We start from the raw sequence: 15,702 nt of genomic DNA, 5'->3' as shown, positions 1-15,702 counted from the left end.
CTATAGCTCTGTGGAGATAAACAGGTGACAAATCCAGGCCAGGTTACAGGTCGGATCTGTGAAGAGGCAAGCCTGCTTACATTAAAAACCCATTTATTTCAGGGCATTGATGGAATGGACAATGTAAGTTTAATGACATACTGTGGAACATTTCAGTCAAAACAATAACATATTTATGGAGACAAGCATGTGGCAGAAGCCCCCATCAGAAAAGCTACACAATGCACCTTTAACAAACCTTTCTTGCATTAGTTTAGCTGTTCATATTTCAGTTTTTTTCCTCAAATTCGCAAATCGCAAAGGCTACAATTTTACCCTGATTTATTTTTGTCTGGATGCGTTTAAAATGTGAACTTTCAATAGAATCCTATCATTAAGACATTAATTGCAAATCTAATCACAGTCACAATGCTTGTCAAAAAAAAATCTGAATTAGATATTTTTCCCAAATGGTTCAGCCCAGCTATTTAAACATACATCATAAATCACAATGCCTGTCAGAAATCTCAATTATATATATTTTGTTAACTTTGTTCAGTCCTATCTCACAGTGTCTCTCGTTTGTTTTAGTGAGAACTCTGAGATCTGTGTGGATGAAGCCGAGAGGAAGGAAGCCGCGTCTGATGAGGTAAACTGTGCCTTCAATCCCAAATGCACTGAGTGGGTTCAGATTAGGTTTATTTCTGCGCTGTCATTTGTACACTTCACTGCATCGCCCAAACTCTGCAAACTTCTGCTAAGCCTCCAGTTTGAACTATAGCTGCTTACTGAAGTTTTTTTTTTTTCTATAGATTTTGTTTATTTGTGAAGGGTGGGTTAGCATGACTTTGTTTGCTAGAAATTTTATACTTTCATTTTATACTTATCTTATACTTATGATGACATAACCAAAGTATAAAATGTAGTTGTTTATAGATACATCATGCAAACATAACATAATATTCAAGGTTATGGAGCTCAACAGCTTCAGAAAGTGGTGCCATTATTCAACCTCAAAGACATGATTGTTGTCAGTTGAAAAGACTTTGGCTCCACAAGCATGCAATCTTATGGTTTAATCTTAAATATATAATGATATCGTTCAGCATTTATGAAAGAAATGTCCAAACTTATGATCCATAAACAGTATATCTCTATTAGAATTATACAGACCCCTGCCCTCCCTCTGAACCTGTAACTGTAACCATGGAATAGAAATTATATTATACCCTATGTAAGTATCTAAGTATTTAAAAAATGTTAAAGTTATTGAGGTTCTGTCGACCGTATAGTTATAATATATGACACCCGTGGTCATTATGTTATCATTTACACATTTTAAATCACTATATTCACCTAAAATGACTTAATTAGAGAAATAAGAACAAACTGCGGTGTCACAAATGTCATCACAACAACGACCCGTGAAGTTGTCAGCACCACCGATGTACAGCTGCACATCACTCAGCAGTGAGATTTGTTTTTAATTTCCCCAAATGACTCAAATAAAACAATTCTACCGAATCTTAAGCATATCACCGATTTAGAAAATGACTTGACAAACAAAGTATGTGCTGAGCAGTGCACGTATGCCCGTGGCAATAAGAAACTGTTTATTGTCAAAATGGCATCTTGAAAATAAACAACTAAAGATTGCTAAAACGTGCACAAATCACTCCAAATACACCGTCGGGTGAGTAAATGGTGAGCGGAAACAACTATAACATGGTTAAAAGCTCAAGAAAGTCGACTAATAATAGGTCTGCTTTGATGTTCATATTTCATACAAAACAAACTTCAATGCACCAATCATCCTTTTTTATTTCCAAATGCTGTGATTCGCCATCTCTGTCCTCTGTCTGACTGTTGCCATGGTTTCTCTGTTGCCAGGACAACTGCCAGGTGTTCTACATCCACAACCTCCCAAGCAGCGTGACCCAAAACATGCTGCGCAAACGATTCCAGGTTTTCGGGAAGGCCGAAGACTGCAAAGTCATCATCTGCAACGAGTGAGTATCCCCGCGTGAACCACAGCTAGAACATGGAATTCTATTTATGTCGCCAGGACAACGGGAACTTTCATGGGTCAGGAGTTTTAGGTTCGCTGTGAAAAAAGGAGGGAACAGCTGAGGGACAAAGTGTGCAGCGAAGGGAAAACTAAACCATGTTCACTGTTGTGTTGGAAAAAAATGTGTTCTTAAAACGATCATGATTTTACGTTTTAGCGATTCTGGATTAATTCCAAATTCTCAAAAATCGATTTTAAATTACTTCAACAACAGTGTTTTCACGGTGAAATGCCCCCTTAAAATTCAACTGACACTCCCTCTGCGGAGTTTACTCGTGATTCTCTTGGGAATAAACCTTTGCGTTGTATTAAATAAAATAAAATTAAGACATGTTGTGCCATTACAAACTGTTGTTATAGTGTGTTTAAGTCATCGTTTGCCTCTGGGCTCTCTCCTCTGCTCTGTGCACCGAGAGTGAGGAGGAGGGGTGTGTGTCTGAGTACACACACATATGCACACACATACACACACATATGCATACACATACATACACACATACGGACACACACACACACACACACACAGACACATATGCACACAACCTATCGGAGTTAAAGGGCCAGAGCCCCATTCATCATAAATAAGATTTATAATGTATTAGAAACTATTTATAATTTTTATATTTGAGAAATAGGCCTGTATATTTAAGTTTTATCACAGTCGTATGGAATTAACTAGGCCTAGATAATGATTGAGTACACCTGTATTTTTATTGACTTATGAACTATTAAAATAAGAAATACAAATAAATACAATTTCCAATACCTTCTTTCTGATTCTTGCCTGATCTAAGAACAATTCTATTTTGTATGGATGTACAGTTAACTAAAAGAACGTTACAACAGGGAACTTGAAATGTGTAAAATAAATGTTTTTGTTTTAGAATCGAGAATCATTTTAGAATCATAAATCATTTTATATCAAACTGGGACCAATAATTGAAATCAAATCGAATCACCAGAGACTTAGATTTACACCTTGAATGTCCACTGAGCTGCCTGTCACAATAATTACTAAGTGCAATGATACTCAATATAAGGGATGGGCTATCGGTTATCGCGATATTGGTGACATCTGAGGCCCTTTTTTTTTACCAGATAAATGCATTTTGTTTATTGTTACGATTTGATTAGCATCTCAATGCACTATACCAGTACTTTTTATTTAGTTTTAAGTCTCAGAAAGCCAAGAAAAAGTTTTATTGGCTATAAGTCTTGCCACAATAGTATTATTGTAAACTCAATGTTGATGGATGGTACAGAAAAGCCTTGACAAATTTTTGATGCAACAATCATAATGAAATATTTTTATTCAGTAGAATGCAATTTTCAACAATAAATATGTATAGTTTCTTTAAAGCTCCAATTTTATCCTATTTTTATAAATTCAAATTTCAAATAAATAAACAAAACAAACTGACTTAACCCAGAACTAAACCGGGACTAGACTAAACTGGGACCATGAGAGTGTGAATGCAGCCTAGTTTCACTGTAAAGAGGGAACGGAAATGGGACAAAGTGTACTGAGTGTCATTCACTGGGTTTTAAAGAGAATTACTGCCCTACTTTGATAATAGGATTTATAAACTGCATATAAACTTGGGGTGTTATGGTGTAGAGTTTATAGATAACATAGATTTATAGATATTAGCATACAGCTAATGTAAAGCATTTGACATTGGCGGCAAGATGGTTTATTTGCTTTTCCTTGCACCACGTAGAAATCTGTGCATAGTAGTGGTAATAATAACAGTAGCACTAGTTGTAACAGTTGTAATAGCTACAGCTGTAAGAGTTACAATAAATGTATGTTGTGTTTTAATCTTGTTGTAGGGAGAGGTGTGGCGTCATTAAGATCCGTCAGAATGGAGGCCAGAGGCATCGGAGAGAAACCGTGTTCAACAGCGCCCCCACAGGACTGAGGAGGCTGACCCGAAAACGCTACATCGACCTCGGTAAAGATACAACTGTACACGCACTAAACTGTGTATATAGCATTGAACATTGAAAATTTGCAGCTTTCTGGTCAAAAACACCTAAAAGTGTGTGGTGGCTTCAGTGGCCTCAGCAAATTCAAGTAGTTGGTGACATCACCCCTCTGCCCCGATTACAGCAGGGTGTTTCTGATTACAAACACCAGGCTGCAGGGGCGGAGATTGAAGTGTGGATATCTGTTAGACCAATTGAAAGTGGTTGATTGAAGTGTCAATTTAAGGGTCACTAAATGTTACAAAAATCAATAACATTTACAATAATTACCTTGATCAGACTTAGATCTTAACAGCAAATATTAAATTGTATGGTGCTATTGTTGTCCTCTCTCTTCCAGACGAGGCCGGTCCTGGTCCAGTGAAGAGCAAATATGACGCATTGGATTTCGACACTCTGCTCAAAGAAGCCCAGAAGTCCCTGCACCGCTGACAGTACAGCGCCCCCGCCTGGCCAGCCTTAGTAAAACTGCAGCAGCCTCCTCCAAAAGAGAACGCGTCTTTGCTCAAACACGGGGACTCCTGACTCCTCCATGCAAGGCGACCTCGCTAATGTTTACATTTTTACCATTGGAAGTAAAAACGGACCTTGTTTTTTTTGTTTTGTTTTAGTTTTTTGTTGCTTTTAGTTCTTTCTTTCACCGGAGGATACTGCTTATAATTGAGGAAGCCACTCGGAGCCCAAAAGGAAGACGAAAAGGAGGAGAGTGACTTTTTAAACAGAGCAATGGTACAAACTGCTGAACATTCAATAACAGAAAGCTGCTTCCTGTCTGTTCTGGTGTCGTTTTAGCCGCGTCTTGGGTAAATTTGGGGCGCGAGAGACTTGCGTAGCAGACCCTTTGCTAGCCCTGCGTCGCGTTGGTCGTCGTGATGTGTGTTAAAGCGTGTGCGTGTCCTATGTTTTCTTCGTTTTGTATAAAAAAATTAATAATTAAGGAGTTATTCTGGTCAAAAACGTGGTGGAAACTCGTCTCTGCCATGAAGTTCGGTCAGTCGTGCGGTTGTGTAATCGGAAAAAAAAACATGTAAAAACTCAAGCTTTGTTTTAGCAAAAAATTGTGTATGTGATCAATTTTAAAATCTGTCGTGTGTGTGTTATGGACAAATAATATAACAACATAACATTTAATCATCTGACTGATAAAAGTTTACAAATTGAAAATGAAGTTGAAAAAAAAATCATGTTATTATTTTGTTTGTAATTGTAGTGCTTCCTTAATTTAATCTATGCACTGTACGGAGCAAAACGCCTCCGCTGTCCTCCACTCTCCCCCTTCTTCACGTTAATCCGCCATGTTGATTTCAGTACAGAGGTGTGTGCTACTGGCTGCTGCTTGTTTGATTATGTAGTTTGTCAAAAACCCATTGTTTATGTGGAAAATATGTACCTAAGCTATTCAAAATATTGCTTTTTTCTATTATTATTACACATATAATTTCTCTCTTACCAAGCTTGGTAATTGCTTGGTAATTATTGTATTGCTTCACATGGAAGTTTAGAATTTAGATGATTATTTGTGATTCTAGAGCAACTGAATATATTTGGTAATTTTTAGCCTAAAAACTAATGCTGCCTCATTTTGGATTGAACTACTGCTTAAAGTTGTAAGCACTTATAATATTGGAAATTGTGGAACTATTTGGTAATTTAAAACTTCCTTACCAACTGTTAGACCAAATTTCTTTATGAGTTTGCACCTTTCTTTTAAGCACTTAGTTTATAGAACCAATTATGTGTCTTTTTTGCACCAAATTTTAACCAGCCAATCACTGAACAAGCTATTCCCTCAGCTATTCAATTTAATGATAATGGATAATGCATTCTGTGAAGTTGGACTTGGTGTTGGTGAATGACTACGCCAATGGTTAGCAAACTGAGCCACTTCAATTGCAGCTATTTTGATCATAAGAAACTATTCAGTTCAGTGTATTGGGTTTTGCAAGAGAAATGTCAACGTTAATGGACATTTTTTCCACATTTACTTGGGTTTTAAGTATTTTCGGTCCCACTTGTCCACAATGATGCCACAGCGAATGCAATGCAACCCTTACTGTTTACATTCGGATGGAAGCAAGCAGGACTAAAATGAGGAAATGCAATGCTGGCTTTAATCGCCCTCACACCATTTTGAATTTAATCTTACCATAGAAATAAATCTGAATTATTTGAGGCTATGTTAACACTATTGCATTTTAAGAAGACATTGCATTAAGATGGTTGATTTGAAACTTGAAAACTAGCACAAATTTCATAAAAAATTTAATCCAGTCATGTTCCCTTCCCTGATTTGTTTAACCATTTTCACATGACTGTTTCAAAATACCAAGATTCCCATAAAGTTGTCTCGGCTTTCATAAACCTAACTATTGTTTTGTCTTTTAATGTAGCTAGTAATACAACTATACAGTATATTAACAGCCAATTATAAGGTTAAAGAAATATCTTGAAGATGGTTGATTTAAGAACATTTTAAGATTGCCATATGGTTGTCTCAACTTCCATAAGCCTAAATAAACATTGGCTAAAAAAAAAAAATGGGTTGACTTCCCTTTTGGACTCACGCAAATGACTTCAACTTGTTCAATGCTCTAGTGTTAACATAGCAACACAACTGTACAATGCGTGAACAGCCAATTATAAGCTATTACAATGGTTCAAAAGTACCATGACAGGCCAATTGAGTTTACTCTTAAAAGAATGTACCGTATTTGAATGTAATCATCTTGCATCCCCCATTTCTGCTTGCCCAAAGATTGTTGAAGCGATCAGGTGCTTACCACAGGAGACTTGCCTCTAGTTGATATCAGTAAAAGTCAATGCAGCCAGTAGCATATGTCTCAAAGAGCAGAGTGATAGAGAGCTTTTCAGCCTGCCAATTTAAGGTGGATTTCATATAAGCCACCTTAGTGAACCGCAGCCAGGGAACGGTGCTTAGAACAAAAAATCCGGCATGATTTCATTGTGTCCGGGAGGTACTGTATCAACTGAGCATCTCTACCTCATAGTAAACCATCACCCCTGCTCTCTACTCTCTACACAACGCAACTAAGGGTCATTTTTCTACATATAAACATCATAGGAACGGGAATTTTCACACCAAGATTTCAAAAATGTGTAAAAAAAAAAGTGTTTCGTCTTTGTCTTGTTGTTGACACTACTGAAGTTTTGCGGGTTGGTTGGGAGCAGGTGAACAAAAATATTGGTGACTGCCTGGTCCTTAAATGCACTGGGAGGCAATGATTGGTCTAAAAATCTCTTGCCGGGACACCCTCATTTTTCTTGCTTTTGTTAAGGACTTTGGACCAGTTGACCAAATCGAACTGTTCATCTGCTCCTGTTTCAAGAAACCAGTCTGGCGTTTCGCTTTCGAATGCTATGTCCATACTATTGCAGTGTCATTTTAAACGACATGACAGCAATACTTTGACATATTAAGCTGAAATATGTTTGGAAAATGCAGCTAGTACTACTTGATTCAGATAGTACACTAACTGTTGATCAAATTGGTTATCTTTCGCAACCATACGAACCTAAAAAAAAACACTTGTAAATGAAATTGCAATAGTATCTCCATAGCTTAAGGTTTTGGGACTACTTTGCTTGGTCCAAAAAACCCAAACACCCTTCTGACTTTCTACCCTTTCCTCTCTCTGTTTCTGTCTATCTCTCTCTCTGTCCAATCAACACACAAACAATTGAATGTTTACATCACTTGATTCTCCTTTGACTTTTATTAGGAACGCACACTAAGTACAAAGGCGCCTTATTCAGTGTTTTGAACAAAATATATATATTTAACAGCAAGCTGAGTGGCGTGGGGGATGGCAAATTCTCCATGTATTTTTCGCTGATGTCCAAAACTACCAATTTAGTGCTATACATACTGATTGAGACATCATGGATTTGTGAACAGCTGAATGAGTATTTGTGCTTGGTATGTATACTACTAAAACGTGAGAGAATGTGCTGGTTTACATATTAAAAGAGAAAATATAATATATAGATATATTATAATGTGTATATAGCACTATGCCTCGTTGTAAACATAAAATGTATTGTGTGTGTTTTAAATGGTGGCGGGTCACAGTGGATTGCTAATCAGACAGCAGATGGTCTGGCTTTAGTTCAAATGTTCAGTTCTGTGTGGAAGCTGGTTCAGGCCATATTGGGTGGAAAGATTTTATTTGTCACAACATTGAAAAGTGAAATCTCTGCGGTAACTTTGTCAAACATTTGGGTTAGTCAGAAGTCCAACTGTTTGAATTGTGAACTTTTTCAACATTTTCCTGTGTTGTCAGCGTGTAAAAAAAAATGTTATTGGCAAAGTTACACAATACCAAAAAATTATGACTTAGAATTATGAGTAGGATTGTCAGAAGTATCAAAAATCAGATACGAATCGATACTGAGACTAATATCGACATTTGATGCAAATTTGAGCAGGTATTGATACTGCAAACATCACATAAACTTCAGGAAAGCTCAAAATTTGCACTGTTTATGTATAAAAATTGCATTCTATTACTAAAAAGATCATGTTTTATCTCTTGGTATCATAATCAATATCAAGTATAAAGTCAATTCCTTAGTATCAAAATCAAGTTTGCAAATTTAGCACCATAACAACACTTTTTAAGTACAGTTATTGGACAACAGCCAGACAATATAAAGTTGTAAAGTACTGCAAGCTTACTGCTAATCCTGAACTGCCCAAGATGCGTTAAAAAAGTATTCAATTGTCAATAAACTGGATCTATTTTTCCATTGTGGCATGAACCAACTTCCATAAATTCAGGGAGGAAATCGAAGGGAAATGACTTCACTTCTGAGTCCAACACTGTCGTAATCAAAAGACAAAAAAAAAGAGCTATCCCTTTAGACTATCACTAGAAAGGTGTTTGTTTGCTGTTGTAAGAAAATTATTTTTGAATATTTTTTCTGTCTTCTTGAAAAGCAATTTAAGATGCAATACGTAATAATAATAACAAGAATCTTATCTTTAAAACAAGCCTTTATTTTCCGAGGTAATAAATCGTAAGGCGGCGTCAGGGTGGGGCACTTTTTCAGTACTGTATGTTGTAGACTGCTTTTAAACACAAAAATACAAAAAAATTACAGGAATGTGGTCAAGCCTAACACTTTACACGTTCAGATAATAAATTATACTAATATAATCTTGCACATAGATCCTACGTAGAGGAAAACGATATCACAAAGCTTTCTGTCTCAAATGAAAGCTATTGTAACTTTCCACAGTTTTAAATGGTGCACAGCTTTGTTGGGACTATTTTGCAGATACAAGATTGCATATGCGGCAACCGAATGTGGGGAGGGAAGCGAGAGGTTCGACCCGGTAAATGGTTTTCAGATAATTTCATGTTAAAATGATGCACACGCCATAGAAAGCCCTGGTTTCACTGCTGCTTCAGAATACAGAGGTCACTGCATAGGACTAAGCCACACAGCGCTAACAGGTTAACACTGAGATTATTCTAGATGCAAGAGAGCAACGGCCCGTAATGTGCTACTTGGCAATAGGTAATTCTGTGGAGTACTCTTCTTCCATCTTCTCGTCAAATACAAAACAAAGCCATAGTTAAACAAGCCATTTTATGTTTCCCACCATTTTCAAAATGGCTGCTAAACATGATTTTATCACTAAACAGAGCTACGATATACAAATTTACAGATTATTTTTTACCAAGCAAGTTACGGGTAGGCGGCATTTCAATGTTCATGGCATATCTGACATTATTTTTTAAAGCTATGGAGGATTACCATAGTAAAATAGATCATTTAGCACCGTTAGCCAGTACCAGGCTAATCGTGTTGCTAAATGTTTCCATTCCCAAAGAGATAGCAATAAGCTAGAAACCATTTAAGTTTGTCATAAATTTTGTGTAAACTAAAGCCATAAAAATACTTGTTCTTTAGTACATTTACAAAAGATAAGTGATTACCATCCATTTAGGCGTCAAGACACTCAATCATGTACATGTTCACATATTCATGTTTCAAGCTACTTTTCCGCCAAAGAAAATTAGCATTTGTCGAGCAGTAAAATGCAATTTTCTTGTACTCAGTAGACTGTCAGGGTTTGGGCCGAGGTACAGAGTGGTAGATGTACTGACCTGCGTAGATAGCCATATCCTTTTTGTACTGATGTCCTTAATGTACTGTTTTTATTGTTAGCAGTGTGTACAGTTTTGCTAAGCTAACGCATGCTGATGTCGCGGCTAAGCTAGTTCCTGTGTGGTCTGTCACTGTGTAACCCTGTGCAAATTGTATTATTCAGACTTTTTTTAGGGCAATATAGTGTGAGTGTGTGCGTCACTGGGCTTTCTATGGCGTCTGCTCTTTCTGCCGAGTTAAACGACAACATGGCAAGCCTTAAACACTTTGGGGACAACGAAGCTACCACTAGCTTTCACTATTACTGTCTCAACTCTTTCCAATCCAATGTGGTTTATTCTTGAATAATTACAGACGTAATTACTTTTTCAATAGCCATATTATAAAAGCTATATACATATATATGAATATATATTTGTGTGTTTGTGTAGATATCTAGATGATTATATACTTTCTTATAGAAAACGTTGGTGTTGACCATTCTCCTCAGTGTTTGAGAACACATTTCAACATTATACTATATACCGTTGTCACTTGGTCTAGGTCCTAGGTCAGTGGATGACAAATCCAAAAAATGTACAAAAAATCCTTCCAAAGGGAAAACCCATGTCAGAATGCAATACTTTTATTTCCACTTCTTTCAGACTGATGGTGATAGAACCCTAAGAGTCAAGTTGACCAAAAAGAAAAAAAAAAAAGTTCAGTAATATATAAACGTCTGGCTCATGTCGGCTTTTGAGCAATGTTTTTGACAGTCACAGTTTGAGTTTTGTGTGTTTCCGTTTCCCACCAACGATTTTATTAATTTTTCAGAAAACAATGTATCTGCCGGCTCTATCTGGGTTAGCTGACACAAAGTAATCTACTCACTTTAACATCTATAGTAATGACTTATGTGGCTAACCTGGGTGGGTACGGTGATGTCAATAGGCACTTACACAAGTAGGGACTGCATATTCTGCTAAATGTGAGTCTGTTCTCGGTGATGACAATATTTCGCAAAAGGGCATACATTGTTTTTATTATTGTCTGTCATTATTATAATATTACTATTGATTTGTCTATTTACAACTAATGACTATCAGATTTCACAAATGATTTTTTTAACTTAGATTTTGGTAAAAACAAAGGTAAATACTACTAGTGAGATTTTATATTTTTACATATGTTGGTTTTATTGTGTTTCCTTTTTTATTTATGCGACACTTAGTTTGGATGTCTTTTAAATGGTGTTTTATTTTCCGTTTGTGTGATTTCATATATGTCTTGAGAATGTGGAGACAAAGGCATTTCAGTATTTTTGAATTGTTAAAATCTAGTTTCATAGAAGTATGGAAGTACCTGATGTTATAAATTATATTTTAATTCATGTAAATAGTTTAAAACAGAAGACTATGGCTTCCTTTTAAACTGATACATTTCTCTTCAGAGATCGTTTACATTCTGAAACTGTAGAGATGTGCTCCTCTCATATACTGTATAAAAGTACATATATTCATTGATTTGCCTCCAAGAAATAAAATCCTAATGAACAGCATGTTCTGCCTTATGTGATTTGTGCTGATCATTTCAACAGGTTAAAAACTGTTCACTGGACTGACGTTTGAGTTCAAGGTCACTCTCATTCAAGAAACACACTGGGTTGTTATAGTGCCTTACACAGAATTTTCTATACCTTATACACCTATGGTACTCTGCGCAGAGTAAATGTAGTTAAAGATGTTAAAGATGTAGTGAAGAAAGCTCTTAATAGTGTTTTATAATATTAAATAAAGATGGTACTTTTCACTGATGGGGGAAACATTTAAGCTACAGTTAAGGTTCCATACTTAGTACCATATCACCAATTCATAGATTTTAAAGTTATAATTTAGATCTAGCCATGCTGTACTTTTTCGCAATAACACAACCTTTTAGAGCGTCTTGCCAAAGAACACATTTAGGGTATGAGTTGGAATCAAACCACCAACCTTCGGATTATAAATTGACATCTGCTTGTCATCATGGAGATATTATTGTTTTGCCTAGAATGTTCCACAGTGTGGTATTAAACTTATCTATCTACAGGGAAAACCATGCGGTACCACCAGGCCAATTTACAGGTTAGACCTGCGGAGAGGAGAGCTCATTCAAAGTAAGAATGAATGTTTTTCAAGCAATAGCATCACTTAGAATTAAAAAAAACAAAAAAAAACAAGGTGGATATGTTAACATACTGGAACATTCTTGGCAAACCATAACATAAGACCTCGCCTATCTACAAAAGTTACATAGTGCACCTTTAAATATTAACATGTAAACCAGTATGCAAATATATCTATTGTATATCTATATTAATCTACTATTCTGCATTCAAAATGGCTTTTCCCATTCTTACACATTATGATTCCCATACTTAATGTACACATTTATGATTACTGTATTTCTCCACAGTCTAAACAGATAAGCAGTGATTGCCCTGTTCAGTCCCAGTCTAGTCCTCCTGGTTAAACAGCATCACATTAAAAGCTGCTGGCAATTTTCCGCCCGGATGCCCTCCCTCCATTCACAGTCACTGCCTTTACTCATGTAGGTCCCTGGACTCCTGTCAGCTGTGCACCCGCTACAGCACCCATGGGAGCGCTTGTTTCGTCAATTCAAAAGGGCTCAAGGTAGAAGAGAACACATCGTACTAGGAGCACTATCGACCAATTGGATACAGTATGAGGCATAGAACATGCAGTGAAGGTCTGTTGCCTGGTAAATTATTAAAACAAGGCTATATAAAACCCCCAGTAGTCTAATTTATTTAACCTATGGATTTATTTTAGACCACTAGTGAATGAATTACTAATGTTAGGGGTCTATGTAGAGGATATTTTGCAAACAGTATGTATGCCATGGGATGTTAATGCATTAATTCATGTCCCCATAGTTTTAACCGCTGCTCTTGGTTAGCTTATTTACTTACTTAGAGCCAATTAGTAGTGCACACTTAATTATGTTAACCATGCCCCCCCCCCAATGAAAGTTAGTCAACAGGGGAGTGACCTACTCTAAGAAGCAGGGACTTTCAACATATTTGTAAATAATTATCTGGTTCAAATCGTCATGGCTCATTAGAAATAATAATGAATGACTAGTCAAGCAATAGATCATAACTGCTTATTAGTTGACAACCTAAAGTTAGAATTTGTCACAGATCTTGTTGTAGAGCTAGAGACACCTTAGCGCACATGTGAGGATCCTGGCTCTAATCTGGAGAATAGTAATGGCCCAACCTTTGACAAACAATTGTAGTTCATGTAAATTGCAAATTATCTTCAAATTCAAGTCCAAGCATAAGCCATCTCTAGTCGGAAAACTCTGTATGTGCTAAATATTATAATACTGAATAGTTATTTAACACACAACTCTCAAGAGATGTAACTCAGCAAAGTTACAGCAAAAGACGAAATTAAATCTGTCAACTGGACAAATCACTGCAGGAGTGAAGATGTTTCGCTGCTCATCCAAGCCGCTTCTTCAGTTCTGGTTAGATTGCTGGTGGACACTGCCTTATATCTATCTGAAGGAAAGAGCTAACTACACTGAAACTGTAAACAGCTATTGTCTCCAGTTTCATCATAAACAACCCTATTCAACCTTTAATGACCCTGCTATTGTTCTCTTTGTTTTGGGTCTGAGGATAGAGTTGTACATTTGTGAGAGATAATGTCTAAGGCCCCCATTCCCCCATTTAAGGAAGTATTGTCTTTCCTAACAAAAATAGCTTTTTTAACTCCCCTATAAAATCACTTCTTTTCTTTGTCTAAGATCTGAACGTCACTATCTTTAAAGGAGTGCTTAGTGTGTTTGAGATGGAGATGTATGGCGGACTGGGGTCCAGAGGTGCTCTCACACCAGTGTTGGTACATTCTCTTATGAAGTGGCTGTTTAGTTTCTCCAATGCAACACTCACTGCACTCTTCACTACACTGAATGGAGTAGACTACATTACTTTGTTTATGGCTCGGGCTTTTTTCTTTTGGGTGAACCATAAGCGGCTTGGATGAGCAGCAAAACGTCCAGTTGCCAGTTTTAATTTCATCTTTTGCTGTGGATCAGACCTGGACGACTGAGGGATTACACAAACATCTCAGCAAAGTTAGTTAGCTAAGGTGGTCCTGACAAAGCCTAGCTCAAGATCTGGAGATGGGACACGGGCGTGGCATTGTGGCGCTCATCGCTGCTGACAGGATGCCCCTGCTGCATTGAAGGATAGGTCAAAAGCAGACGACAAATTTCCCTACAGGGTCAATAAAGTGTACGTTAACCTTACAGTTTTGTCCGAAGAAAGAAAATGTCACAAGATACATTTCCACGCATGCAATTTTATCTCTATGAAATATACTAACTTTGTCCACACTGTCAATGCTCAGTTATAGGGGCAGACTTCTTCTTCCCGATAACAATATGCAAAAGAATGAATAAATGATTAGGCCTAGTGCACCTCCTTTAGTGCACCGTTGCTTTCTGCCAGTCATCTGTGAAGATGCTGAGAGGAAATAATGCAGAGGATTATGGATTAAAATAATGTTCAATCAAAATGACTGCATGGTTCAGCTGCTGTTTTGTTATCAACTGAGTGATGGTTTGACAGAGGAACTTTACTCAACTTCACACTAACTTAAATAGTGTTTGTGTATTTCAATTAAAGCTGCACTCCATCTAAAATCCCTTAAAAAAAACACACATTCTTACTGTGAGTGGGCTTGCCTCTCCACTGATCTGTCACTTGACCTGAAATATGGCTAGTACACTTGTTATGTATTTCTGAAAAGTTTGCAGATCCTACCTGCTGAATGTGGTAAAAATGTGCTTACAAAGAAAAAAAGGAGAGAATAAAATATCACAGGGGACTGAAAAACATTGTGGATTTCTGCAGAATAAATAAACGAAACGTAAAACTCTTTTAATCTAATTCGGGGGTGAGGGAAGTTTGATTTTGTTCAAAATGATGGGTGACCAATGAGCTCTGTTTCATATATGTCACTGAAATCTGATTCTGATTGGACGGCTATTTTTGAGGCTGAGGAGAGGGACCAGGCTGATTTCCCTCTGTAGAAAAATACACAGGCAACCAGCAACTTCAAATCCCCAGCTAGGTACTCCTGACCAAGATCTAGAGAAGGCTGCACTGTGATCACCCCCTGCTCCAGACCGTAGCATTGAAGGACAGGTCAAATCCAGAGGTCAAATTTATCTACGAGGACAAAAAAATATCAATTACATACAACAAATGAACACTACATTTCTCTCCACGCATCTTTGAGCATAGAGAAAACTTCACCTGCACAGAAACTTTAGAGTGATCTCCCCATTTGGAGGCACTCTCTCTCCTCGGAGTGGGTTTAATCTGGTGAATAAGCGTGAAGCCTGAAGCCAGAGGAGACCGGTGTCATTAGAAATCCTCTGTCAGCCGTTTCCTGTTTGTGTCTATGGGCCGGTCGTGACTGCACCAACTCACTGCAGCCCCAGAGACAGAGGCCTGATATAGACCAGGACCTGGG

The 15,702-nt window shown here is 37.2% G+C and overlaps 1 protein-coding gene across 2 annotated transcripts in view; it reads left to right on the top strand.

Moving 5' to 3' along the window:
• Window positions 1-5,335, top strand: part of ppargc1b (peroxisome proliferator-activated receptor gamma, coactivator 1 beta) — a 132,112-nt gene extending 126,777 nt beyond the window's left edge. The window contains exons 10-13 of one of the 2 annotated variants that reach the window (XM_033974333.2): window positions 571-628; window positions 1,870-1,988; window positions 3,881-4,002; window positions 4,377-5,335. In XM_033974333.2, coding sequence (XP_033830224.1) covers window positions 571-628; window positions 1,870-1,988; window positions 3,881-4,002; window positions 4,377-4,468 — 391 coding nt within the window. In that variant the 3' untranslated portion in view covers window positions 4,469-5,335. Of the gene's footprint in view, window positions 1-570; window positions 629-1,869; window positions 1,989-3,877; window positions 4,003-4,376 lie in introns of both variants that reach the window. The other variant, XM_055224884.1, reaches the window with a different exon arrangement.
• The last annotated feature ends 10,367 nt before the right edge of the window (window positions 5,336-15,702 follow it).

Source organism: Periophthalmus magnuspinnatus, chromosome 10 (assembly GCF_009829125.3).
Source record: "Periophthalmus magnuspinnatus isolate fPerMag1 chromosome 10, fPerMag1.2.pri, whole genome shotgun sequence".
NCBI lineage: Eukaryota > Metazoa > Chordata > Actinopteri > Gobiiformes > Gobiidae > Periophthalmus > Periophthalmus magnuspinnatus.
Note: the sequence above shows the minus strand (reverse complement) of the source record. Positions and strands in the feature narration are given on the sequence as shown.